Here is a 25,262-nt window from a genome sequence, read left to right as displayed (position 1 = left end):
TTTCCCCATTTTCCCCAATTTTTAACCCTTTCATTCCCCATTGTTTCATTTTCCCCCATTTTGTTCCCATTTCCCGCCATTTTCCCTCAAGTTCCGCCATTTTGTTTTCACTTTCCGCCATTTTTTTCCCGTTTTCCCTCATTTTTTCACCGTTTTCCCCCAAATTTTCCCCATTTCCCCCAATTTTTAACCCTTTCATTCCTCAATTTCTTTGTTTTCCACCATTTTGTTTCCATTTCCCGCCATTTTCCCTCAATTTCCGCCATTTTGTTTGTTTTCCGCCATTTTGTTGCCGTTTCCCGCCATTTTTTTACCGTTTTTCGCCGTTTTTTCATCATTTTCCCCCAAATTTTCCCCATTTCCCCCAATTTTTAACCCTTTCATTCCCCATTGTTTCATTTTCCCCCATTTTGTTTCCATTTCCCGCCATTTTCCCTCAATTTCCGCCATTTTGTTTCTGTTTTCCACCATTTTGTTTCCATTTTCCGCCATTTTTTCATCTTTTTTTTAAAATTTCCCCATTTCCCCCAATTTTTAACCCTTTCATTCCTCAATTTCTTTGTTTTCCACCATTTTGTTCCCATTTCCCGCCATTTTCCCTCAATTTCCGCCATTTTGTTTCTGTTTTCCGCCATTTTGTTTCCATTTTCCGCCATTTTTTCACTTTTTCCCCAAATTTTCCCCATTTCTCCCAATTTTTAACCCTTTCATTTCCCATTGTTTCATTTTCCCCCATTTTGTTCCCATTTCCCGCCATTTCCCATCAATTTCCGCCATTTTGTTCCCATGAGCCGCCATTTTGTTTCCATTTTCCGCCATTTTTTCACCGTTTTTTGCCGTTTTTTCACCGTTTTTGCCCAAATTTTCCCCATTTCCCCCAATTTTTAACCCTTTCATTCCCCATTGTTTAATTTTCCCCCATTTTGTTTCCATTTCCCGCCATTTTCCCTCAATTTCCGCCATTTTGTTTCTGTTTTCCGCCATTTTGTTTCCGTTTTCCGCCATTTTTTCACCATTTTTTCACAATTTCCCCCAAATTTTCCCCATTTCTCCCAATTTTTAACCCTTTCATTCCCCATTGTTTCATTTTCCCCCATTTTGTTTCCATTTTTTGCCATTTTCCCTCAATTTCCGCCGTTTTGTTCCCATGAGCCGGCATTTTGTTTCAATTTTCCGCCATATTTTCGCCGTTTCTTCACCGTTTTCCCCCAAATTTTCCCCATTTCCCCCATTTTTAACTCTTTAATTCCTCAATTTCTTTGTTTTCCCCCATTTTGTTCCCATTTCCCACCATTTCCCTCAATTTCCGCCATTTTGTTTCTGTTTTCCGCCATTTTGTTTCCGTTTTCCGCCATATTTTCGCTGTTTCTTCACCGTTTTTCGCCGTTTTTTCACCGTTTTTCCCCGTTTTTTCCCCATTTCACGCCCCCTCCAACCCTTTCACCCACTCCACCGTCCTCTCCCTCGCCTCCTCCCAGGAAAAAAGCGGCCGGAAGCCGAACCTTTTCTCGGCCTTATCCGTGCGAACGGTGAACGCCGTCCGCGCCACCGCCCACGTGTAGGGGATCAACCAGGCCCCAAATTCTCGATTTTTCCCGTTTTTTCCCCATTTATTCCCGGTTTTCCCTGGATTTCCCATTTTTTTTCCATTTTTTCCCCCCATTTTTAAAAATTTTCCGTTTTTTCCTCATTTTTTCCCATTTTTTGGTGTTTTTTCCCCAATTTTTCCCATTTTTCCCTCACTTTTCCAATTTTCCCCCATTTCTCTCAATTTTTAACCCTTTCACGCCTCATTTCCCTCCTTTCCCGCCATCTTGTTTCCGTTTCCCGCCATTTTCCCTCAATTTCCGCCATTTTGTTTCCATGCGCCGCCATTTTGTTTCCATTTTCCGCCATTTTTTCACCGTTTTTCGCCGTTTTTTCATCGTTTTTGGCCAAATTTTCCCCATTTCCCCCAATTTTTAACCCTTTCATTCCCCATTGTTTCATTTTCCCCCATTTTGTTCCCATTTCCCGCCATTTTCCCTCAATTTCCGCCATTTTATTCCCACGAGCGGCCATTTTGTTTTCCGCCATTTTATTTCTAGTTTCCGCCATATTTTCGCCGTTTCTTCACCGTTTTTCACCAAATTTTCCCCATTTCCCCCAATTTTTAACTCTTTAATTCCTCAATTTCTTTGTTTTACGCCATTTTGTTCCCATTTTTTGCCATTTTCCCTCAATTTCCGCCATTTTGTTTTCCGCCATTTTGTTTCTGTTTTCCGCCATATTTTCGCCGTTTCTTCACCGTTTTTTGCCGTTTTTTCACCGTTTTTCCCCGTTTTTTCCCCATTTCTCCCATTTTTTAACCCTTTCACGCCCCTTCCAACCCTTTCACCCACTCCACCGTCCTCTCCCTCGCCTCCTCCCAGGAAAAAAGCGGCCGGAAGCCGAACCTTTTCTCGGCCTTATCCGTGCGAACGGTGAACGCCGTCCGCGCCACCGCCCACGTGTAGGGGATCAACCAGGCCCCAAATTCTCGATTTTTCCCGTTTTTTCCCCATTTATTCCCAGTTTTCCCTGGATTTCCCATTTTTTTTCCATTTTTTCCCCCATTTTTAAATTTTTTTCCCATTTTTTCCTCATTTTTTCCCATTTTTTGGTGTTTTTTTCCCAATTTTTCCCATTTTTCCCTCACTTTTCCAATTTCCCCCCATTTCTCTCAATTTTTAACCCTTTCACGCCTCATTTCCCTCCTTTCCCGCCATCTTGTTTCCGTTTCCCGCCATTTTCCCTCAATTTCCGCCATTTTGTTTCCATGAGCCGCCATTTTGTTTCCATTCTCCATTTTTTCACCGTTTTTCCCCAAATTTTCCCCATTTCTCTCATTTTTTATCCCTTTCATTCCCCATTGTTTAATTTTCCCCCATTTTGTTTCCATTTTTTGCCATTTTCCCTCAATTTCCGCCATTTTGTTCCCATTTCCCGCCATTTTCCCTCAATTTCCGCCATTTTGTTCCCATGAGCCGCCATTTTGTTTTCCGCCATTTTGTTTCCGTTTTCCGCCATATTTTTGCCATTTCTTCACCGTTTTTCACCATTTTTTCATCATTTTCCCCCAAATTTTCACCATTTCTCCCAATTTTTAACCCTTTCATCCCTCATTTGTTTAATTTTCCGCCATTTTGTTCCCATTTCCCGCCATTTTCCCTCAATTTCCGCCATTTTGTTTCTGTTTTCCGCCATTTTGTTTCCGTTTTCCGCCATTTTTTCACCATTTTTTCACAATTTCCCCCAAATTTTCCCCATTTCCCCCAATTTTTAACCCTTTCATTCCCCATTGTTTAATTTTCCCCCATTTTGTTTCCATTTCCCGCCATTTTCCCTCAATTTCCGCCATTTTGTTTCTGTTTTCCGCCATTTTGTTTCCATTTTCCGCCATTTTTCACCGTTTTCCGCCATTTTTTCACCGTTTTTGCCCAATTTTTCCCCATTTCCCCCAACTTTTAACCCTTTCATCCCTCATTTGTTTCATTTTCCCCCATTTTGTTCCCATTTCCCACCATTTTCCCTCAATTTCCGCCATTTTGTTCCCATGAGCCGCCATTTTGTTTTCCGCCATTTTGTTTCCATTTTCCGCCATATTTTCACCGTTTCTTCACCGTTTTCCCCAAATTTTTCCCATTTCCCCCAACTTTTAACCCTTTCATTCCCCATTGTTTCATTTTCCCCCATTTTGTTCCCATTTCCCGCCATTTTCCCTCAATTTCCGCCATTTTGTTTCTGTTTTCCGCCATTTTGTTTCCGTTTTCTGCCATTTTTTCACCATTTTTTCACAATTTCCCCCAAATTTTCCCCATTTCCCCAATTTTTAACCCTTTCATTCCTCAATTTCTTTGTTTTCCACCATTTTGTTTCCATTTCCCGCCATTTTCCCTCAATTTCCGCCATTTTGTTTCTGTTTTCCGCCATTTTGTTTCCGTTTTCCGCCATATTTTCGCCGTTTCTTCACCATTTTTCACCGTTTTTTCACCGTTTTTCCCCGTTTTTTCCCCATTTCACCCATTTTTTAACCCTTTCACGCCCCTTCCAACCCTTTCACCCACTCCACCGTCCTCTCCCTCGCCTCCTCCCAGGAAAAAAGCGGCCGGAAGCCGAACCTTTTCTTGGCCTTATCCGTGCGAACGGTGAACGCCGTCCGCGCCACCGCCCACGTGTAGGGGTTCAAGAGCGGCGCGAACCCCACCCCCAAAGCCCCCAGAACCCCTCTGAGGATCCCGTTGAGGCGGGCCAGGATTCCCGGCAGGAATTCCGGGATGGGGAATTCCCGGATTCCCGCGGGCCGGAGGAGCCGGATGTTGAAATCCTCGTAAGGGATGGGCGGGGAGGAATCGTAGCAGAAGAAAACTTCGCCCGCCACCGAGGCCGGGCGGGAGCGGGCGGCGCGGGCGGCGAGGACGTGCATCCAGGCCACGTTTCCTGGAAAATTTGGGGGAAAAAATTTGGGATTTTTGAGAAAAAATTGGAATTTTTGGGATTATTTTCAAATTTTTTTGGATTTTTTTTTATTTTTTTGGATATTTTTTGGATTTTTTTTTATTATTTTTTTTGGATTTTTTTTTTTTTATTTTTTTTGGATATTTTTGGATTTTTTTAAATTTTTTTTTTATTTTTATTTTTTTTGGATTTTTTTTCGATTTTTTTATTTTTTTTTGGATTTTTATTGATTGTTTTTTTGGGGGGATTTTTTTGGATTTTTTTTTAATTTTTTTTATTTTTTTTGGATTTTTTTTTATTTTTTTGGGGGGGATTTTTTTTATTTTTTTGGATTTTTTTTTAATTTTTTTTTATTTTTTTTGGATTTTATTTTTTATTTATTTTTTTTGGATTTTTTTGAATTTTTTTGGATTTTTTTTTATTTTTTGGATTTTTTTTTAATTTTTTTTGGATTTTTTTGGGGATTTTTTTGGGGAATGTTTTGATTTTGGGGTTTTTTTGGGGAATTTTGAGGGTTTAAGGGGTGTGGGTGGTCAGGGCGTGCATCCAGGCCACGTTTCCTGGAGAATTTTTGGGGAAAAAAATTGGGATTTTTGGGATTTTTTTGGATTTTTTTTATTTTTTTGGATTTTTTTTGGATTATTTTTGGATTTTTTTTTTATTTTTTGGATTTTTTTTTTAATTTTTTTTGATTTTTTTTTTATTTTTTTTTTTATTTTTTTGGAATTTTTTTCCAATTTTTTTTATTTTTTTGCATTTTTTTTGGTTTTTTTTTTGGGGGGGGGTTTTTTTTGGATTTTTTTTGGATTTTTTTTGGATTTTTTTTATTTTTCCATTTTTTTGGGGTTTTTTGGGGAATTTTGAGGGTTTAAGGGGTGTGGGTGGTCAGGGCGTGCATCCAGGCCACGTTTCCTGGAAAATTTTGGGGGGAAAATTGGGATTTTGGGGATTTTTTTAGATTTTTTTGGATTTTTTTTGGATTTTTTTAGATTTTTTTTGGGAATTTTGGTGATTTTTTGGGAAAAAATGGGAATTTTTTTGGAATTTTTGGGAATTTAGGGGGTGTGAGCAACAGGACGTGCATCCAGGCCACGTTTCCTGGAAAATTTTTGGGGAAAAAATTTGGGATTTTGGGGATTTTTACCGATTTTTTTTTAATTTTTTTTTTTTTTTGGATTTTTTTCAGATTTTTTTTGGGATTTTTTTTGGATTTTTTTTGGAATTTTTTTAGAATTTTTTTAGAATTTTTTTTGAATTTTTTTGGATTTTTTTTGGATTTTTTTTGGATTTTTTTTTGATTTTTTTTTGATTTTTCCATTTTTTTGGGGTTTTTTGGGGAATTTTGAGGGTTTAAGGGGTGTGGGTGGTCAGGACGTGCATCCAGGCCACGTTTCCTGGAAAATTTTGGGGGGAAAATTGGGATTTTGGGGATTTTTTTAGATTTTTTTGGATTTTTTTTGGATTTTTTTAGATTTTTTTTGGGAATTTTGGTGATTTTTTGGGAAAAAATGGGAATTTTTTTGGAATTTTTGGGAATTTAGGGGGTGTGAGCAACAGGACGTGCATCCAGGCCACGTTTCCTGGAAAATTTTTGGGGAAAAATTTGGGATTTTGGGGATTTTTTCCGATTTTTTTTTAATTTTTTTTTTTTTTTTGGATTTTTTTCGGATTTTTTTTGGGATTTTTTTTGGATTTTTTTTGGGATTTTTTTAGAATTTTTTTCGGATTTTTTTAGAATTTTTTTCGAATTTTTTTGGATTTTTTTTAAATTTTTTTTGGCTTTTTTTTGGATTTTTTTTTGGAATTTTTTTGGATTTTTTTTTGGAATTTTTTTGGAATTTTTTCGATTTTTGGGGTTTTTTCAGGGAATTTTGGGGGGAATTTGGGGGTTTAGGGGACGTGGGTGGTCAGGACGTGCATCCAAGCTACGTTTCCTGGAAAATTTTTGGGGAAAAAATTGGGATTTTTGGGAAAAAATTGGGATTTTTTTCGAATTTTTTTGGATTTTTTTTTTTATTTTTTTTTGATTTTTTTTGGAATTTTTTTGAATTTTTTGGGGGAATTTTTTTGATTTTTGGGGTTTTATAAGGGAATTTTGAGGGATTTCAGGGGCATCCACCCTCCCCAGGTGTCCCCAGGTGTCCCCAGGTGTCCCCAGGTGTGTCCCAGCTGTCCCCAGCTGTCCCCAGCTGTCCCCAGGTGTGTTCCAGGTGTGTTCTGGGTGTCCCCAGGTGTCCCCAGGTGTGTCCCAGGTGTCCCCAGGTGTTCCCAGGTGTCCCCAGGTGTATCTCAGGTGTCCCCAGGTGTGTTCCAGGTGTGTTCTGGGTGTCCCCAGGTGTCCCCAGGTGTGTTCTGGGTGTCCCCAGGAGTCCCCAGGTGTGTTCTGGGTGTCCCCAGGAGTCCCCAGGTGTCCCCAGGTGTGTTTCAAGTGTCCCCAGGTGTCCCCAGGTGTGTTCCAGGTGTCCCCAGCTGTGTTCCAGGTGTCCCCAGGTGTGTCCCAGGTGTCCCCAGGTGTGTTCCAGGTGTCCCCAGGTGTGCCCAGGTGTGCCCAGGTGTGTTCCAGGTGTGTTTTTATCCCCCCAGATGTGTCCAGGTGTCCTCAGGTGTGTCCCAGGTGTCCCCAGGTGTCCCCAGGTGTGTTCCAGGTATCCCCAGGTGTGTTCTGGGTGTCTCCAGGTGTCCCCAGGTGTGTTCCAGGTGTGTTTTTATCCTCCCAGGTGTTCTCCAGGTGTCCCAGGTGTCCCCAGGTGTCCCCAGGTGTCCCCAGGTGTGTTCCAGGCATGCTCTAGGTGTGTTCTAGATCGGGTTCTAGACTGGGTTCTAGATCACGTTCTAGGTGTGTTCTAGAACGTTCTAGATCAGGTTCTAGATCAGGTTCTAGACTGTTCTAGAACGTTCTAGAGCAGGTTCTAGATTGGGTTCTAGATTGGGTTCTAGATTGTTCCAGAGCAGGTTCTAGACTGGGTTCCAGGTGTCCCCAGGTGTGTCCAGGTGTCCCCAGGTGTGTCCCCACCCCCTCCAGCTCCCCCCAGGTGTCCCCAGGTGTGTTCAGGTGTATCCAGGTGTGTCCTCAGGTGTCCCCAGGTGTGTCCAGGTATGTTTTGGGTGTCCCCAGGTGTATCTCAGGTGTCCCCAGGTGTCCCCACGTGTATCTCAGGTGTCCCCAGGTGTGTTCCAGATGTCCCCAGGTGTCCCCAGGTGTGTTCAGGTGTCCCCGGCTCCCCCAGGTGTGTTCCAGGTGTGTCCCCAGGTGTCCCCAGGTGTGTTCTGGGTGTCCTCAGGTGTCCCCCGCTCCCCCCAGGTGTCCCCAGGTTTCCCCAGGTGTCCCCAGGTGTATCCAGGTGTGTCCCCAGCTCCCCCAGGTGTGTTCCAGGTGTCTCCCGGTGTCCCCAGCTGTCCCCGGCTCCCCCCAGGTGTCCCCAGGTGTGTTCTGGGTGTCCCCAGGTGTGTCCCCAGGTGTCCCCAGGTGGGTCTCAGGTGGGTCTCAGGTGTCCCCAGGTGTGTCCCAGGTGTGTCCCCAGGTGTCCCCAGATGTGTCCCCAGCTATCTCAGGTGTGTCCCCAGCTGTCCCCAGGTGTCCCCAGGTGTACCCAGCTATCCCAGGTGTGTCCCCAGGTGTCCCCAGGTGTGTCCCAGGTGTGTCCCAGGTGTCCCCAGGTGTGTCCCAGGTGTCCCCAGGTGTATCCAGGTGTGTTTTGGGTGTCCCCAGGTGTGTCCCCAGGTGTCCCCAGGTGTCCCCAGGTGTCCCCAGCTGTCCCCAGGTGTCCCCAGGTGTGTCCCAGGTGTCCCCAGGTGTCCCCAGGTGTGTCCCAGGTGTCCCCAGGTGTCCCCAGGTGTCCCCAGGTGTCCCCAGGTGTGTCCCAGGTGTCCCCAGGTGTGTTTTGGGTGTCCCCAGGTGTGCTCAGGTGTATCCAGGTGTGTCCCAGGTGTGTCCCAGGTGTCCCCAGCTCCCCCCAGGTGTCCCCAGGTGTGCTCAGGTGTATCCAGGTGTGTCCCCAGGTGTCCCCAGGTGTCCCCAGGTGTCCCCAGGTGTCCCCAGGTGTCCCCGCCCCCCCAGGTGTGCCCGTGCCCCTCACCTGCGTACACCCGGCCGTGCTCGGCGTTGCGGGGGAGCCCCAGGGGCATCCACCCCCCCAGGCCCCTCCCCCGCCGCAGGAAGAGCTCCAGGAGCCGCTGGCGCTCGCCGAAAATCCCGGTGGGGCGGAGGGAGAGCGTCAGGAGCCGCCCGCCCCCGGAGAGCTGCGGGAAAAAGCGGGAATGAGACCCAAAAAACAGGAATTCTCACCCAAAAAATCCCAAAAATTCCCAAAAAAACTCCCTAAAAATATCCCTCAAAAATACAAAAAAATCCCCCCAAAAATCCCAAAAAAATCCCTAAAAAATCCCCAAAAAATCCCCCCAAAAATACAGAAAAATCCTTAAAAATTCCCAAAAAATCCCCAAAAATTCCATAAAAAATCCCCAAAAAATCCCCCCAAAAATCCCAAAAAAATCCCCCAAAAATACAAAAAAATCCCCCAAAATTCCCAAATAATCCCCAAAAAATCCCCCTAAAATTCCCTAAAAAATCCCCCAAAAATCCCCCCAAAATTCCTAAAAAATCTCATAAAAATCCCCCAAAAATCCCAAAAAAATCCCCCAAAAAATCCCCAAAAAATCCCCCCAAAAATACAGAAAAATCCTTAAAAATTCCCAAAAAATCCCCCCAAAAATCCCCCAAAAAATCCCAAAAAAATCCCCCCAAAAATCCCTAAAAAAATCCCCAAATAATCCCCAAAAAATCCCCAAAAACCCTAAAAAATCCCAAAAAAAATCCCTAAAAAATCCCCCAAAAAATCCCCAAAAAATTCCCAAAAAATCCCCAAAAAATCCCCCAAAAATTCCATAAAAACATCCCCAAAAAAATCCCAAAAAAATCCCCAAAAATCCCATAAAAATCCCATAAAATATCTCCCAAAAATCCCAAAAAATCCCCCCAAAATCCCCAAAAATTCCATAAAAAATCTCCAAACAATCCCCCAAAAATCCCCAAATAATCCCATAAAAATTCCATTAAAAAATCCCCAAAAATCCCCCAAAAATCCCCCCAAAATCCCCCAAAAATAAAAAAAAATCCCCCCAAAAATCCCCAAAAAATCCTAAAAAAATCCCCAAAAAATCCCAAAAAAATCCCCAAAAAATCCCCAAAAAATCCTAAAAAATCCCCCAAAAATTCCATAAAAAAATCCCCAAAAATCCCCCCAAGATTCCCACCCAAATTCTGGGAATTGCACCCCAAATCCCGGTGGGGCGGAGGGAGAGCGTCAGGAGCCGCCCGCCCCCGCACACCTGCGGGAAAAACCGGGAATGAGACCCAAAAAACGGGAATTCTCACCCAAAAAATCCCAAAAATTCCCAAAAAAACTCCCTAAAAATATCCCCCAAAAATACAAAAAAATCCCCCAAAAAATTCCATTAAAAAATCCCCAAAAATCCCCAAAAAAATCCCCCAAAAATACAGAAAAATCCTTAAAAATTCCCAAATAATCCCCCAAAAATCCCCAAAAAATCCCCCAAAAATCCCCCAAAAAATCCCCAAATAATCCCATAAAAATTCCATAAAAAAATCCCCAAAAATCCCCCAAAAATCCCCCCAAAATCCCCCAAAAATAAAAAAAAAATCCCCCCAAAAATCCCTAAAAAATCCAAAAAAAATCCCCCAAAAATCCCCAAAAAATCCCCAAATAATCCTAAAAAATCCCCCAAAAATTCCATAAAAAAATCCCCAAAAATCCCATAAAAATCCCCAAAAAATCCCCCCCAAATCCCCCAAAAATCCCAAAAAAATCCCCCAAAAATATAAAAAAATCCCCCAAAATTTCCAAATAATCCCCAAAAAATCCCCCCAAAAATCCCCAAAAAATCCCCCAAAAATATAAAAAAATCCCCCAAAATTCCCAAATAATCCCCAAAAAATCCCCCTAAAAATCCCTAAAAAATCCCCCAAAAATCCCCCCAAAATTCCTAAAAAATCTCATAAAAATCCCCCAAAAATCCCAAAAAAATCCCCCAAAAAATCCCCAAAAAATCCCCCCAAAAATACAGAAAAATCCTTAAAAATTCCCAAAAAAATCCCTAAAAAATCCTAAAAAAATCCCCAAAAAATCCCCAAAAAATCCTAAAAAATCCTAAAAAATCCCCCAAAAATTCCATAAAAAATCCCCAAAAAATCCCCCAAAAATCCCCAAAAAATCCCCAAAAAATCCCCCAAAAATCCCAAAAAATCCCAAAAAAATCCCCCAAAAAATCCCCAAAAAACCCCCCAAAAATCCCTAAAAAATCCCCAAAAATCCCCCAAAAATCCCCCCAAAATCACCCAAAAATAAAAAAAAAATCCCCCCAAAAATCCCCCAAAAATCCTAAAAAAATCCCCAAAAAATCCCCCAAAAATCCCCCAAAAAATCCCCCGAAAATCCTAAAAAAATCCCCCAAAAATTCCATAAAAAATCCCCAAAAATCCCCCCAAGATTCCCACCCAAATTCTGGGAATTGCACCCCAAATCCCGGTGGGGCGGAGGGAGAGCGTCAGGAGCCGCCCGCCCCCGGAGAGCTGCGGGAAAAAGCGGGAATGAGACCCAAAAAAATCCAAAAAAATCCTAAAAAATCCAAAAAATATCCCGAAAAAAATCCCCCCAAAAATCCCCAAAAAATCCTAAAAAATCCCCAAAAATCCTAAAAAATCCCCCAAAAAATCCCAAAAAAATCCCCCAAAAATCCCAAAAAAATGCCCCAAAAATCCCCGAAAAATCCCCAAAAAATCCTAAAAAATCCCCCAAAAAATCCCAAAAAAATCCCCCAAAAATCCTAAAAAAATCCCCCAAAAAATCCCCAAAAAATCCTAAAAAATCCTAAAAAATCCCCCAAAAATTCCATAAAAAATCCCCAAAAAATCCCCCAAAAATCCCCAAAAAATCCCCAAAAAATCCTAAAAAATCCCCCAAAATTCCATAAAAAATCCCCAAAAATCCCCCCAAGATTCCCACCCAAATTCTGGGAATTGCACCCCAAATCCCGGTGGGGCGGAGGGAGAGCGTCAGGAGCCGCCCGCCCCCGGAGAGCTGCGGGAAAAAGCGGGAATGAGACCCAAATCCTGGGAATTCTCACCCAAAAAAATGCTAAAAAATTCCATAAAAAATCCCTTAAAAAATCCCCAAAAATCCCCAAAAATTCCATTAAAAAATCCCCAAAATTCCCAAAAAATCCCCAAAAAATTCCATAAAAAAATCCCCAAAAATCCCCAAAAAATCCCCAAAAATCCCATAAAAATCCCATAAAATATCTCCCAAAAATCCTAAAAAATCCCCCAAAAATCCCAAAAAATCCCAAAAAAATCCCCCAAAAAATCCTTAAAAAATCCCTAAAAAATCCCCCAAAAAACCCTAAAAATCCCCCCAAAAATCCCAAAAAAATCCCCAAAAATCCCCAAAAAATCCCAAAAAATCCCCAAAAATTCCTTTAAAAATAACCCAAAAAACCCCCAAAAAATCCCAAAAAAATCTCCCCAAAAATCCCCAAAAAATCCCCAAAAAAACCCCAAAAATCCCCCAAAATTCCTAAAAAAATCCCAAAAAATCCCCAAAAAATCCCAAAAAATCCCTAAAAAATCCCCCAAAAACACTCCAAAAAATCCTTAAAAAATCCCCAACAAATCCCCCCAAATCCCCCAAAAAATCCCCAAAAATCCCCCAAAAAACCCTTAAAAAATCCCCAAAAAATCCCAAAAAATCCCCAAAAAATTCCCAAAAAATTCCCAACCCCCCCCAGCCCATCCCCATTCCCAACCCCCCCCTCAATCCCGATTTTTTTTCCCGGGAATTCTCACTCTGCTCCCGTTGGCCTCCAGCACGAGGCGCTCGGCCTGGGCCTTGCTGAGCGGGTACGGCTCCGAGTGTCGGGTGGGGTACGGGGTCTCCTCGTCACCCCTGGAAAATTCCCAAAAAAAATTCCCATGGAATCCCCGAAATCCCGGGAATTCACCCCAGAAAAAATCCCGGGAAAATTCTGCCCCCGGGGGGGAGGGGAAATTTTTAAGGGGATGCGGGGAATGCGGCGGTGAAAGGGTTAAAATTCCCCAAAAAATTCCCAAAAATTCCCCCAAAAATTCCAAAAAAATTCCAAAAATTCCCAAAAAATTCCCAAAAATTAAAAAAAAAATCCCAAAAAATTCCCCCAAAAATTCCAAAAAAATTCCAAAAAAATTCAAAAAAAATTCCCCCAAAAATTCAAAAAAAATCCCCAAAAAATTCCCAAAAAAATCCCAAAAATTCCCCAAAAATTCCCCCAAAAATCCCCAAAAATCCCCAAAAATTCACAGAAAAAATTCCCCAAAAATTCCAAAAAAATTCCCAAAAATTCCCCCAAAAATTCCCCCAAAAAAATTCCCATGGAATCCCCGAAATCCCGAGAATTCACCCCAGAAAAAATCCCGGGAAAATTCCGCCCCAGGGGGGGAGGGGAAATTTTTAAGGGGATGTGGGGAATGCGGCGGTGAAAGGGTTAAAATTCCCCAAAAATTCCCCCAAAAATTCTAAAAAAACCCCAAAATTCCCCCCAAAATTAAAAAAAAATTCTCAAAAAATTCCCAAAAATTCCCCAAAATTCTCCCAAAAATTAAAAAAAAACTCCCCAAAAATTCCCCCAAAATTCAAAAAAAAATCCCCAAAAATCCCAAAAAAATTCCCAAAAAAATCCCAAAAAATTCCCCAAAATTTTCCCAAAATTTCCCCAAAATTCCCCCAAAAATCCCCAAAAATTCACAGAAAAAATTCCCCAAAAATTCCAAAAAAATTCCCAAAAATTCCCCCAAAAATTCCCATGGAATCCCCGAAATCCCGGGAATTCACCCCAGAAAAAATCCCGGGAAAATTCTGCCCCAGGGGGGGAGGGGAAATTTTTAAGGGGATGCGGGGAATGTGGCGGTGAAAGGGTTAAAAATCCCCCAAAAAATTCCCAAAAATTCCAAAAAAACCCCAAAATTCCCCCCAAAATTAAAAAAAATTCTCTAAAAATTCCAAAAAAATTCCCCAAAAATTCCCCCAAAAATTCCCAAAACTTCCCCAAAAATTCCCAAAAAATTCCCCCAAAAAATAAAAAAAAAATTCCCAAAAATTCCCAAAAAAATTCCCCAAAAAATCCCAAAAAATTCCAAAAAATTCCCTAAAAATTCCCAAAAATTCTCCAAAAATTCCCAAAAAATTCCCAAAAATTCACAGAAAAATTCCCAAAACATTCCCAAAAAAATCCCCAAAAATTCCCCAAAATTTCCCCAAAAGTTCCCCAAAAAATTCCCAAAAAATCCCCAAAAATTTCCCAAAAATTCCCAAAAATATTCCCAAAAATTTTCCCCAAAAATCCCAAAAATTCATGGAAAAAATCCCAAAAAATTCCCAAAATTCCAAGAAAATTCCCAAAAAAACCCCAAAATTCCCCCCAAAAATTCCCCAAAAATTCCCAAAAATTCACAGAAAAAATCCCCAAAAATTCCCCAAAATTTCCCCAAAAATTCCCCAAAAAATTCCCAAAAAATTCCCCAAAATTCCCCCAAAATTCCAGAAAAATTTTGGTGTTTTTTGGGGTGATTTGGGGTTTTTTTGGGTCGATTTTGGGGTTTTTTGGGTCACTGAATCCATTTCTGGTGTTTTTTTGGGTCGATTTTGGGGGTTTCTGGGTCGATTTTGGGGTTTTTTGGGTCGATTTTGGGGTTTTTTGGGTCACTGAATCCATTTTTGGGGTTTTTTGGGTCGATTTTGAGGTTTTTTGGGTCGATTTTGGGGTTTTTTGGGGTTTACCTGACGAAAGGGTCCCCCCGGGTGTTGGGCCCCACCACCTCCATGCTGCTGGTGTAGACGAGGATCGGAACCCCCTGGGCCTGGCAGGCTCTGATCACGTTCTTGGTGCCTGGGGAAAGGGGCCCAAAACAGACCCAAAACGTCCCAAAAAACATCCTAAAAAAATCTGAAATTATCCTGAAATTATCCCAAAAAATCCCCCAAAATATCCCCAAAATATCCTGAAATTATCCCAAAAAAATCCCCAAAAATATCCCAAAATATCCTGATATTATCCCAAAAAAATCCCCAAAATATCCCCAAAATATCCTGAAATTATCCCAAAAAAATCCCCAAAATATCCCCAAAATATCCTGAAATTATCCCAAAAATATCCCCCAAAAAATCCCAAAATTACCCCAAAATATCCCCAAAAATTCTAAAATTATCCCCAAAAAAATCCCCAAAATATCCTGAAATTATCCCAAAAATATCCCCCAAAAAATCCCAAAATTACCCCAAAATATCCCCAAAAATTCTAAAATTATCCCCAAAAAAATCCCAAAAATATCCTGAAATTATTCCCAAAAAATCCCCAAAAATATCCCAAAAATCCCAAAATTATCCCAAAAAATCCCCAAAAATATCCCAAAAATATCCTGAAATTATCCCAAAAATATCCTGAAATTATAAAAAAAAAATCCCCAAAAAATCCCCAAAAATCCCAAAATTATCCCAAAAATTTCCCAAAAATTTCCCAAATTATCCTGAAATTATCCCCAAAAAAATTCCCCCAAAAATCCCAAAAATATCCCAAAAATATCCTGAAATTATCCCCAAAAAATCCCCAAAAAATCCCAAAATATCCTGAAATTATCCAAAAAAAATCCCCCAAAAATCCCAAAATATCCTGAAATTATTCCCAAAAAATCACAAAAAATATCCCAAAATATCCTGAAATTATCCCAAAAAATCCCCAAAAATATCCCAAAAATATCCTGAAATTATCCCAAAAAAATCCCAAAAAATCCCCCAAAAAATCCCCAAAAATCCCAAAATTATCCCAAAAATTTCCCAAAATATCCTGAAATTATCCCCAAAAAAATTCCCCCAAAAATCCCAAAATTATACCAAAAATATCCTGAAATTATCCCCAAAAAATCCTAAAAATATCCTGAAATTATCCCAAAAAATCCCAGAAAATTTCCCAAAAATATCCTGAAATTATCCCCAAAAAATCCCAAAATATCCTGAAATTATCCCCAAAAAATCCCAAAAAAATCCCAAAATATCCTGAAATTATCCCCAAAAAAATTCCCCCAAAAATCCCAAAAAATCCCAAAAATATCCTGAAATTATCCCAAAAAATCCCAGAAAATTTCCCCAAAATATCCTGAAATTATCCCAAAAAAATCCCAAAATTATCCCAAAAATTTCCCAAAAATTTCCCAAATTATCCTGAAATTATCCCCAAAAAAATCCCCCAAAAATATCCTGAAATTATCCCCAAAAAATCCCCAAAAATCCCAAAATTATCCCAAAAAATTCCCAAAAATTTCCCAAAATATCCTGAAATTATCCCAAAGAAAACCCCAAAAAATAACCCAAAAAATTCCCTAAAAATCCCCAAAATATCCTGAAATTATCCCAAAAAATCCCAGAAAATTTCCCAAAATATCCTGAAATTATCCCAAAAAAATCACAAAAATATCCCAAATTACCCTGAAATTATCCCAAAAAAGTCACAAAAAATATCCCAAAATATCCTGAAATTATCCCCAAAATATCCCCAAAACAGACCCAAAACGTCCCAAAAATATCCCAAAAATTTCCCAAAAATATCCTCAAAATACCCCCAAAATATCCCAAAAAAATTCGAAAAAATATCCCAAAAATGTCCCAAAAATTTCCCAAAAATATCCCAAAATATCCTGAAATTATCCCCAAAAAAATTCCCCCAAAAATCCCAAAAATATCCCAAAAATATCCTGAAATTATCCCAAAAAATCCTAAAAATATCCTGAAATTATCCCAAAAAAATCCAAAAAAAATCCCCAAAAAATCCCAAAATTATCCCAAGAATTTCCCAAAAATATCCTCAAAATACCCCCAAAATATCCCAAAAAAATTTGAAAAAATATCCCAAAAATATCCCAAAATATCCTGAAATTATCCCAAAAAAATCCCCAAAAAATATCCCAAAAAAATCCCTAAAAATCCCCAAAATATCCTGAAATTATCCCAAAAAAATCCCCAAAAAATCCCCAAAAATCCCAAAATTATCCAAAAAATTTCCCAAAAATATCCTGAAATTATCCCAAAAATATCCTGAAATTATCAAAAAAAAATCCCCCAAAAATCCCCAAAAATCCCAAAATTATCCCAAAAATTTCCCAAAAATTTCCCAAATTATCCTGAAATTATCCCCAAAAAAATTCCCCCAAAAATCCCAAAAATATCCCAAAAATATCCTGAAATTATCCCAAAAAATCCTAAAAATATCCTGAAATTATCCCCAAAAAATCCCCAAAAAATCCCAAAATATCCTGAAATTATCCAAAAAAAATCCCCCAAAAATCCCAAAATATCCTGAAATTATTCCCAAAAAATCACAAAAAATATCCCAAAATATCCTGAAATTATCCCAAAAAATCCCCAAAAATATCCCAAAAATATCCTGAAATTATCCCAAAAATATCCTGAAATTATCAAAAAAAAATCCCCAAAAAATCCCCAAAAATCCCAAAATTATCCCAAAAATTTCCCAAATTATCCTGAAATTATCCCCCAAAAAATCACAAAAATAACCCAAAAATATCCTGAAATTATCCCAAAAATATCCCCCAAAAAATCCCAAAATTACCCCAAAATATCCCCAAAAATTCTAAAATTATCCCCCCAAAAAATCCCAAAAATATCCTGAAATTATTCCCAAAAAATCCCCAAAAATATCCCAAAAATCCCAAAATTATCCCAAAAAATCCCCAAAAATTTCCCAAAATATCCTGAAATTATCCCAAAAAATATCCCCAAAACAGACCCAAAACGTCCCAAAAATATCCCAAAAAACATCCCCAAAAAAATCTGAAATTATCCTGAAATTATCCCAAAAATATCCCAAAAAAATATCCCCAAAATATCCTGAAATTATCCCAAAAATATCCCCCAAAAAATCCCAAAATTACCCCAAAATATCCCCAAAAATTCTAAAATTATCCCCAAAAAAATCCCCAAAATATCCTGAAATTATTCCCAAAAAATCCCAAAAAATATCCCAAAAATATCCTGAAATTATCCCAAAAAATCACAAAAATATCCCAAATTATCCTGAAATTATCCCAAAAATATCCTGAAATTATCAAAAAAAAATCCCCAAAAAATCCCCAAAAATCCCAAAATTATCCCAAAAATTTCCCAAATTATCCTGAAATTATCCCCCAAAAAATCACAAAAATAACCCAAAAATATCCTGAAATTATCCCAAAAAACTCACAAAAAATAACCCAAAAAAATCCATAAAAATCCCCAAAATATCCTGAAATTATCCCAAAAAATCCCCAAAATATCCCAGTTCATCCCAGTTCATCCCAGTTCATCCCAGTTCATCCCAGTCCCACTTTTACCCCCAAAATCTCCATTTTTAACCCTAAAATCTCCATTTTTAACCCCAAAATCTCCATTTTGGACCCCAAAACCACCGGGTTTTTTGCTCCCAGTCCCTCCCAGTCCATCCCAGTTCAATCCCAGTTCAATCCCAGTCCCTCCCAGTCCCTCCCAGTTTGTCCCAGTCCCTCCCTATTCCACTTTTAACCCTTTAATCCCCATTTTGGACCCCAAAATCTCCATTTTTAACCCTAAAACCGCCGGATTTTTTCCCGCCATCCCCTCCCAGTCCATCCCAGTCCATCCCAGTCCCTCCCAGTCCCTCCCCGTTCAATCCCAGTTTGTCCCAGTTCCACTTTTACCCCCAAAATCCCCATTTTGGACCCCAAAATCTCCATTTTTAACCCCAAAACCACCGGGTTTTTTACCCCAAGTCCATCCCAATCCCTCCCAGTTCCACTTTTAACCCTTTAATCCCCATTTTGGACCCCAAAACCTCCATTTTTAACCCTAAAACCGCCGGATTTTTTCCCGCCAACCCCTCCCAGTCCATCCCAGTCCATCCCAGTTCATCCCAGTTCATCCCAGTTCCACTTTTACCCCCAAAATCTCCATTTTTAACCCCAAAATCTCCATTTTTAACCCTAAAACCTCCAGGTTTTTTGCTCCCAGTTCCTCCCAGTCCCTCCCAGTCCATCCCAGTCCATCCCAGTTTGTCCCAGTCCCTCCCAGTTCCACTTTTAACCCTTTAATCCCCATTTTGGACCCCAAAATCTCCATTTTTAACCCTAAAACTGCCGGATTTTTTCCCGCCATCCCCTCCCAGTCCCTCCCAGTCCCTCCCAGTCCATCCCAGTTCCACTTCCACCCCTAAAATCTCCATTTTTAGCCCCAAAACCACCGGGTTTTTTACCCCCAGTCCATCCCAGTCCATCCCAGTTCCCATTTAACCCTTCCCAGTCCATCCCAGTTCCATTTTTAACCCCCAAAATCTCCATTTTTAACCCTAAAATCCCCATTTTGGACCCCAAAACCTCCATTTTTAACCCTAAAACCGCCGGATTTTTTCCCACCATCCCCTCCCAGTCCATCCCAGTCCCTCCCAGTCCATCCCAGTCCCTCCCAGTTCCCATTTAACCCTTCCCAGTCCATCCCAGTTCCCATTTAACCCTTCCCAGTCCATCCCAGTTCCACTTTTACCCCCAAAATCTCCATTTTTAACCCCAAAATCTCCATTTTTAACCCTAAAACCACCAGATTTTTTCCCGCCAACCCCTCCCAGTCCATCCCAGTTTGTCCCAGTCCATCCCAGTCCATCCCAGTTCCCATTTAACCCTTCCCAGTCCATCCCAGTTCCATTTTTAACCCTTTAATCCCCATTTTGGACCCCAAAATCTCCATTTTTAACCCTAAAACTGCCGGATTTTTTCCCGCCAACCCCTCCCAGTCCCTCCCAGTTCCCTCCCAGTCCATCCCAGTCCCTCCCAGTCCATCCCAGTTCCCATTTAACCCTTCCCAGTCCATCCCAGTTTACCCAGGACGTTGACCCTGGCGATGGCCTCGGGGCTGCAGTTCCCCCAAACGTCCACCAGGGAGGCGCTGTGGAAAACCACGCGGGCACCCCCGAAAACGGCGCCGAGAGCCCCGAAATCGGCGACATCTCCGTGGAAAAAACGGACTCGAGAGCCTGGGAGGGAAAATTTGGGGGAAATTTGGGGAATTTGGGGAAAATTTAAAAAAAAAATGGGGAAAAACGGTGAAAAAATGGGGAAAAACGGCCCAAAAATGGGGAAATTTGACCCAAAAATGGGGAAATTTGGCCCAAAAATGACCCTGAGAGCCCCAAAATTGGGGAATTCAATGTGGAAAAATTGGATTTGAGAGGCTGGAAGGGAAAATTTGGGGGAAATTTGGGAAATTTTGGGAAAATTCAAAAAAATGGGGAAAAAATGGGAAAAAACGGCCCAAAAATGGGGAAATTTGACCCAAAAATGGGGAAATTTGGCCCAAAAATGACCCTGAGAGCCCCAAAATTGGGGAATTCAATGTGGAAAAATTGGATTTGAGAGGCTGGGAGGGAAAATTTGGGGGAAATTTGGGAAATTTTGGGAAAATTTAAAAAAAAATGGGGAAAAAAGGTGAAAAAACGGCCCAAAAATGGGGAAATTTGGCCCAAAAATGGGGAAATTTGACCCAAAAATGACCCTGAGAGCCCCAAAATTGGGGAATGTGGAAAAATTGGATTTGAGAGGCTGGAAGGGAAAATTTGGGGGAAATTTGGGAAATTTTGGGAAAATTTAAAAAAAAATGGGGAAAAAATGGGAAAAAATGACCCAAAAATGGGGAAATTTGACCCAAAAATGGGGAAATTTGACCCAAAAATGACCCTGAGAGCCCCAAAATTGGGGAATTCAATGTGGAAAAATTGGATTTGAGAGGCTGGAGGGGAAAATTTGGGGGAAATTGGGGAAATTTTGGGAAAATTTAAAAAAAAATGGGGAAAAACGGTGAAAAAATGGGAAAAAATGGGGAAATTTGGCCCAAAAATGGGGAAATTTGGCCCAAAAATGACCCTGAGAGCCCCAAAATTGGGGATTTCGCAGTGGAAAAATTGGATTTGAGAGGCTGGAAGGGAAAATTTGGGGGAAATTGGGGAAATTTTGGGAAAATTTAAAAAAAAAATGGGGAAAAAAGGTGAAAAAATGGGAAAAAATGGGGAAATTTGGCCCAAAAATGACCCTGAGAGACCCAAAATTGGGGATTTTGCCGTGGAAAAATTGGATTTGAGAGGCTGGAAGGGAAAATTTGGGGGAAATTGGGGAAATTTTGGGAAAATTCAAAAAAATGGGGAAAAAATGGGAAAAAACGGCCCAAAAATGGGGAAATTTGACCCAAAAATGGGGAAATTTGGCCCAAAAATGACTCTGAGAGTCCCAAAATTGGGGAATTCAATGTGGAAAAATTGGATTTGAGAGGCTGGAAGGGAAAATTTGGGGAAAATTTGGGAAATTTTGGGAAAATTTAAAAAAAATGGGGAAAAACGGTGAAAAAATGGGGAAAAATGACCCAAAAATGGGGAAAAAAAGGGAAAAAAGGGGAATTTTAAACTCAAATTTCAGCATTTAAAGGGTGAAAATTCAAGATAATTTTGAGGAAATTTTTTTAAATTTCAGGGAATTTTGGGGGAATTTTTTCCTGGAATTTTGGGAATTTTTTGGCGGGAATTTGGGAATTTTTGGGGAATTTTTTGGGAATTTTTGGGGCTTTTTAAACTCAAATTTCAGCATTTAAAGGGGAAAATTGGGGGGAATTTCTGGGAATTTTTTCTGGAATTTTGAGGATTTTTTGGGAATTTTTTTTGAATTTTTTGGGAATTTTTGGTGGGAATTTGGGAATTTTCTGGGAATTTTTGGGGAATTTTTTGGGAATTTTCTGGGAATTTTTTTGGAATTTTCTGGGAATTTTTTGGGAATTTTTTGGGAATTCTTTGGGAATCTTTTTAATTTTCTGGGAATTTTTTGGGAATTTTTCAGGAATTTTCTGGGAATTTTTTGGGAATTTTTCAGGAATTTTTTGGGAATTTTTTGGGATTTTTTTTTTAATTTTCTGGGAATTTTTGGGGAATTTTTTTGGAATTTTCTGGCGGGAATTTGGGAATTTTTCGGGAATTTTTGGGGAATTTTTGGGGAATTTTTCGGGAATTTTTGGGGAATTTTTGGGGAATCTTCTGGAATTTTCTGGGAATTTTCTGGAAATTTTGGGGGAATTTTTTGGGAATTTTTTGGGAATTTTTTTTTAATTTTCTGGGAATTTTCTGGGAATTTTTTGGGAATTTTCTGGCGGGAATTTGGGAATTTTTTGGGAATTTTTTTTTAATTTTCTGGGAATTTTCTGGGAATTTTTTGGGAATTTTCTGGCGGGAATTTGGGAATTTTCTGGGAATTTTCTGGGAACTCACGGTGCCGTTCCGGAACGATCTCGGGATCGGGGTTGACGTCGAGGATTCGAAGCTCCCGAAGCTCCGGCTCCGCCTCCAACAACACCTGGACCAGGTGAGATCCCAGGAACCCGGATCCGCCCGTCACCACCATCACCAGCCCCTGGAAAAGGCAAAATTCTGCGGGAATTCCGGGAATTTTGGGAATTTCGGGAAAAATTCCCGAAAAAATCCGGTCGGGAACGGCCAAAATCGGCCAAATTCGCGTCAAAATCGGCCAAATTGGACCCAAAATCTTCAATTTTTGACCCAAAATCTTCAAATTTTGACCCAAAATCTTCAAATTTTTGCCTTGAGATCATCAAAATCCAACTGGGAATTTCGGGAATTGTGGGAATTTTGGGAATTTTTGGAAAAATTCCCAAAAAAATCCGGTCGGGAAAGGCCAAAATCGGCGAAATTCGCGTCAAAATCGGCCAAATTTGACCCAAAATCTTCAATTTTTGACCCAAAATCTTCAAATTTGGCCTCAAAATCGTCAAATTTGGCCTCGAAATCATCAAAATCCAACTGGGAATTTCGGGAATTGTGGGAATTTTGGGAATTTTTGGAAAAATTCCCAAAAAAATCCGGTCGGGAAAGGCCAAAATCGGCGAAATTCGCGTCAAAATCGGCCAAATTTGACCCAAAATCTTCAATTTTTGACCCAAAATCTTCAAATTTGGCCTCAAAATCGTCAAATTTGGCCTCGAAATCATCAAAATCCAACTGGGAATTTCGGGAATTGTGGGAATTCCGGGAATTTTGGGAAAAATTCCCGAAAAAATCCGGCCGGGAAAGGCCAAAATCGGCGAAATTCGCGTCAAAATCGGCCAAATTTGACCTAAAATCTTCAATTTTTGACCCCAAAATCTTCAAATTTGGCCTCAAAATCATCAAAATCCAACTGGGAATTTCGGGAATTCCGGGAATTTTGGGAAAATTCCCGAAAAAATCCAGTCGGGAACGGCCAAAATCGGCCAAATTTGACCTAAAATCTTCAATTTTTGACCCAAAATCTTCAATTTTTGACCCAAAATCTTCAAATTTGGCCTCAAAATCAACAAAATCCAACTGGGAATTCCCAAATGGATCCGGAAATCCTGAAATTCCAGCCCAGAATTCCCAAAAATTCCCTTTGGGACCCCAAATTCAACTCCAGGATCCCAAAAAATCCCGAAATTCCAGGCTGGATCTTAAAAAAATTCCCAAAATGCCCCAAAAATTCCCAAAATTCCCAAAAAATCCCCCAAAAATCCCCAAAAGCGACTCCAAAACTCCCGAAAATTCCCCAAAATTCCCAAAATATCCCCAAAAAAGCCCCAAAATTCCCAAAAATCCCTAAAAAATCCCCCAAAAAATCCCCGAAAATTCCCCCAAAATCCTCAAAAATTCCCAAAATCCTCCAAAAATCCCCAAAAGTCCCAAAAAATCCCCAAAAATCCCCCCAAATCCCTCTAAATCCCCAAAAATCAAAAAAATCCAGAAAATCCCTAAAATCCTCCCAAAAATTCCCCAAAATTCCCCAAAATCCCCCAAAAAATCCCCAAATCCTCCAAAATCCCCCAAATTCCCAAAAAATCCCCAAAAAATCCCGAAAATTCCCCAAAATCCCCAAAACTCCCAAAAAAATCCCCAAAATTCCCAAAAAATCCCCAAAAATCCCGAAAATTCCCCCCAAATCCCCCAAAAATCCACAAAATCCCCCCAAAATTCCCAAAACTCCCCCAAAAATCCCAAAAAATCCCCAAATCCCCCCAAAATCCCAAAAAATCCCCCAAAAAACCCCAAAAATCCCCCCAAAATCCCCAAATCCTCCAAAATCCCCCAAATTCCCAAAAAATCCCCCAAAATCCCGAAAAATCCCCAAAAATCCCCAAAAATCCCCCAAAATCCCGAAAAATCCCCAAAATTCCCAAAACTCCCCAAAAAATCCCCAAAATTCCCAAAAAATCCCCAAAAATCCCGAAAATCCCTAAAATCCTCCCAAAAATTCCCCAAAATTCCCAAAGATCCCCAAAACTCCCCAAAAAATCCCCCAAATCCTCCAAAATCCCCAAAATTCCCAAAAAAATCCCCCCAAATTCCCAAAAAATCCCCAAAAATCCCCAAAAATCCCCAAAAATCCCCAAAAATCCCGAAAAATCCCCAAAATCCCCAAAACTCCCCCAAAAATCCCCAAAATTCCCAAAAAATCCCCAAAAATCCCGAAAATCCCTAAAATCCTCCCAAAAATTCCCCAAAATTCCCAAAGATCCCCAAAACTCCCCAAAAAATCCCCCAAATCCTCCAAAATCCCCAAAATTCCCAAAAAAATCCCCCCAAATTCCCAAAAAATCCCCAAAAATCCCCAAAAATCCCCAAAAATCCCCAAAAATCCCGAAAAATCCCCAAAATCCCCAAAACTCCCAAAAAAATCCCCAAAATTCCCAAAAAATCCCCAAAATTCCCAAAAAAATCCCCCCAAATTCCCAAAAAATCCCCAAAAATCCCCCCAAATTCCCAAAAAATCCCCAAAAATCCCGAAAATTCCCCAAAATCCCCAAAACTCCCAAAAAATCCCCAAATCCCCCCAAAAACCAAAAAATCCCCCAAAAAACCCCAAAAATCCCCCAAAAAAATCCCCAAATCCTCCAAAATCCCCCAAATTCCCCAAAAATCCCCCCAAATTCCCAAAAAATCCCCAAAAATCCCCAAAAATCCCCAAAAATCCCCAAAACTCCCCAAAAATCCCCAAATCCTCCAAAAATCCCAAAAACCCCCCAAATCCCCCCAAAATTCCCAAAACTCCCCCAAAAATCCCCAAAACTCCCCAAAAAATCCCCAAATCCTCCAAAAATTCCCAAAAATCCCCAAAAATCCCCCCCAAATTCTTCCAAAAATCCCCCCAAAATCCGCCTCAAAAAATCCCCTCCCCCACCCGGAAGAGGTTCCGAACTCCCGCCAAAAAATTCGCCGAAAATTCCCAAAAAACCCCAAAATTCCCCAAATTTCCCCTCCCCCCCCCCCTTACCTGGGATTCGCCTCCCTCGGGGGGTCCCTCCATGATCCCAAAAAAACCCAAAATTCCCGAAATTCGGGGCCGGTCCCGCCCCCCTCAGGGGTGGGGGAGGGGCGGAACCCGGAAGTGAGGGGGAGGGGAAAAAAGGCGGGAATTTGTGGGGAAAAATTGGGATTTTTGAGGGAAAATTTGGGGTTTTTTGGGGGGAAAAAGGGAATTTCTGAGGGAAAATTTGGGGTTTTTTAGGGAAATTTGGGGTTTTTGAGGGGAAATTTGGGGTTTTTGAGGGGAAATTTGGGGTTTTTGAGGGAAAATTTCGGGTTTTTGAGGGAAAATTTGGGGTTTTTGAGGGAAAAAATGGGATTTTTGAGGGAAAAAAGGGAATTCCTGAGGGAAAATG

General features: G+C 40.5%; 1 protein-coding gene and 1 long non-coding RNA gene across 2 annotated transcripts; one reads left to right on the top strand and one right to left on the bottom strand.

Annotated features, from left to right (window-relative positions):
- Positions 1–860: 860 nt before the first annotated feature.
- HSD3B7 (hydroxy-delta-5-steroid dehydrogenase, 3 beta- and steroid delta-isomerase 7) lies at positions 861–25,156 on the bottom strand. The gene is made up of 7 exons (XM_086872177.1): positions 24,875–25,156; positions 21,844–21,985; positions 19,420–19,572; positions 14,304–14,412; positions 12,338–12,437; positions 8,553–8,715; positions 861–4,458 (listed from the first exon to the last, which is right to left on the bottom strand). The coding sequence occupies exons 1-7, from the start codon at positions 24,905–24,907 to the stop codon at positions 4,058–4,060; spliced, it is 1,101 nt and encodes a 366-aa protein (XP_086728303.1). The 5' UTR covers positions 24,908–25,156; the 3' UTR covers positions 861–4,057.
- Positions 7,029–17,719, top strand: LOC147647352 (uncharacterized). Its single transcript, XR_015281603.1, has 2 exons — positions 7,029–7,920; positions 8,486–17,719. It is a non-coding gene; the product is annotated as an uncharacterized LOC147647352 (long non-coding RNA).
- Positions 25,157–25,262: the final 106 nt, after the last annotated feature.

Source organism: Cyanistes caeruleus, chromosome 39, assembly GCF_971803275.1.
Source record: "Cyanistes caeruleus chromosome 39, bCyaCae1.hap1.1, whole genome shotgun sequence".
Taxonomy (NCBI): Eukaryota; Metazoa; Chordata; class Aves; order Passeriformes; family Paridae; genus Cyanistes; species Cyanistes caeruleus.
The sequence above is the reverse complement of the archived record's forward strand: the minus strand, read 5'-3'. Positions and strand labels throughout refer to the sequence as shown.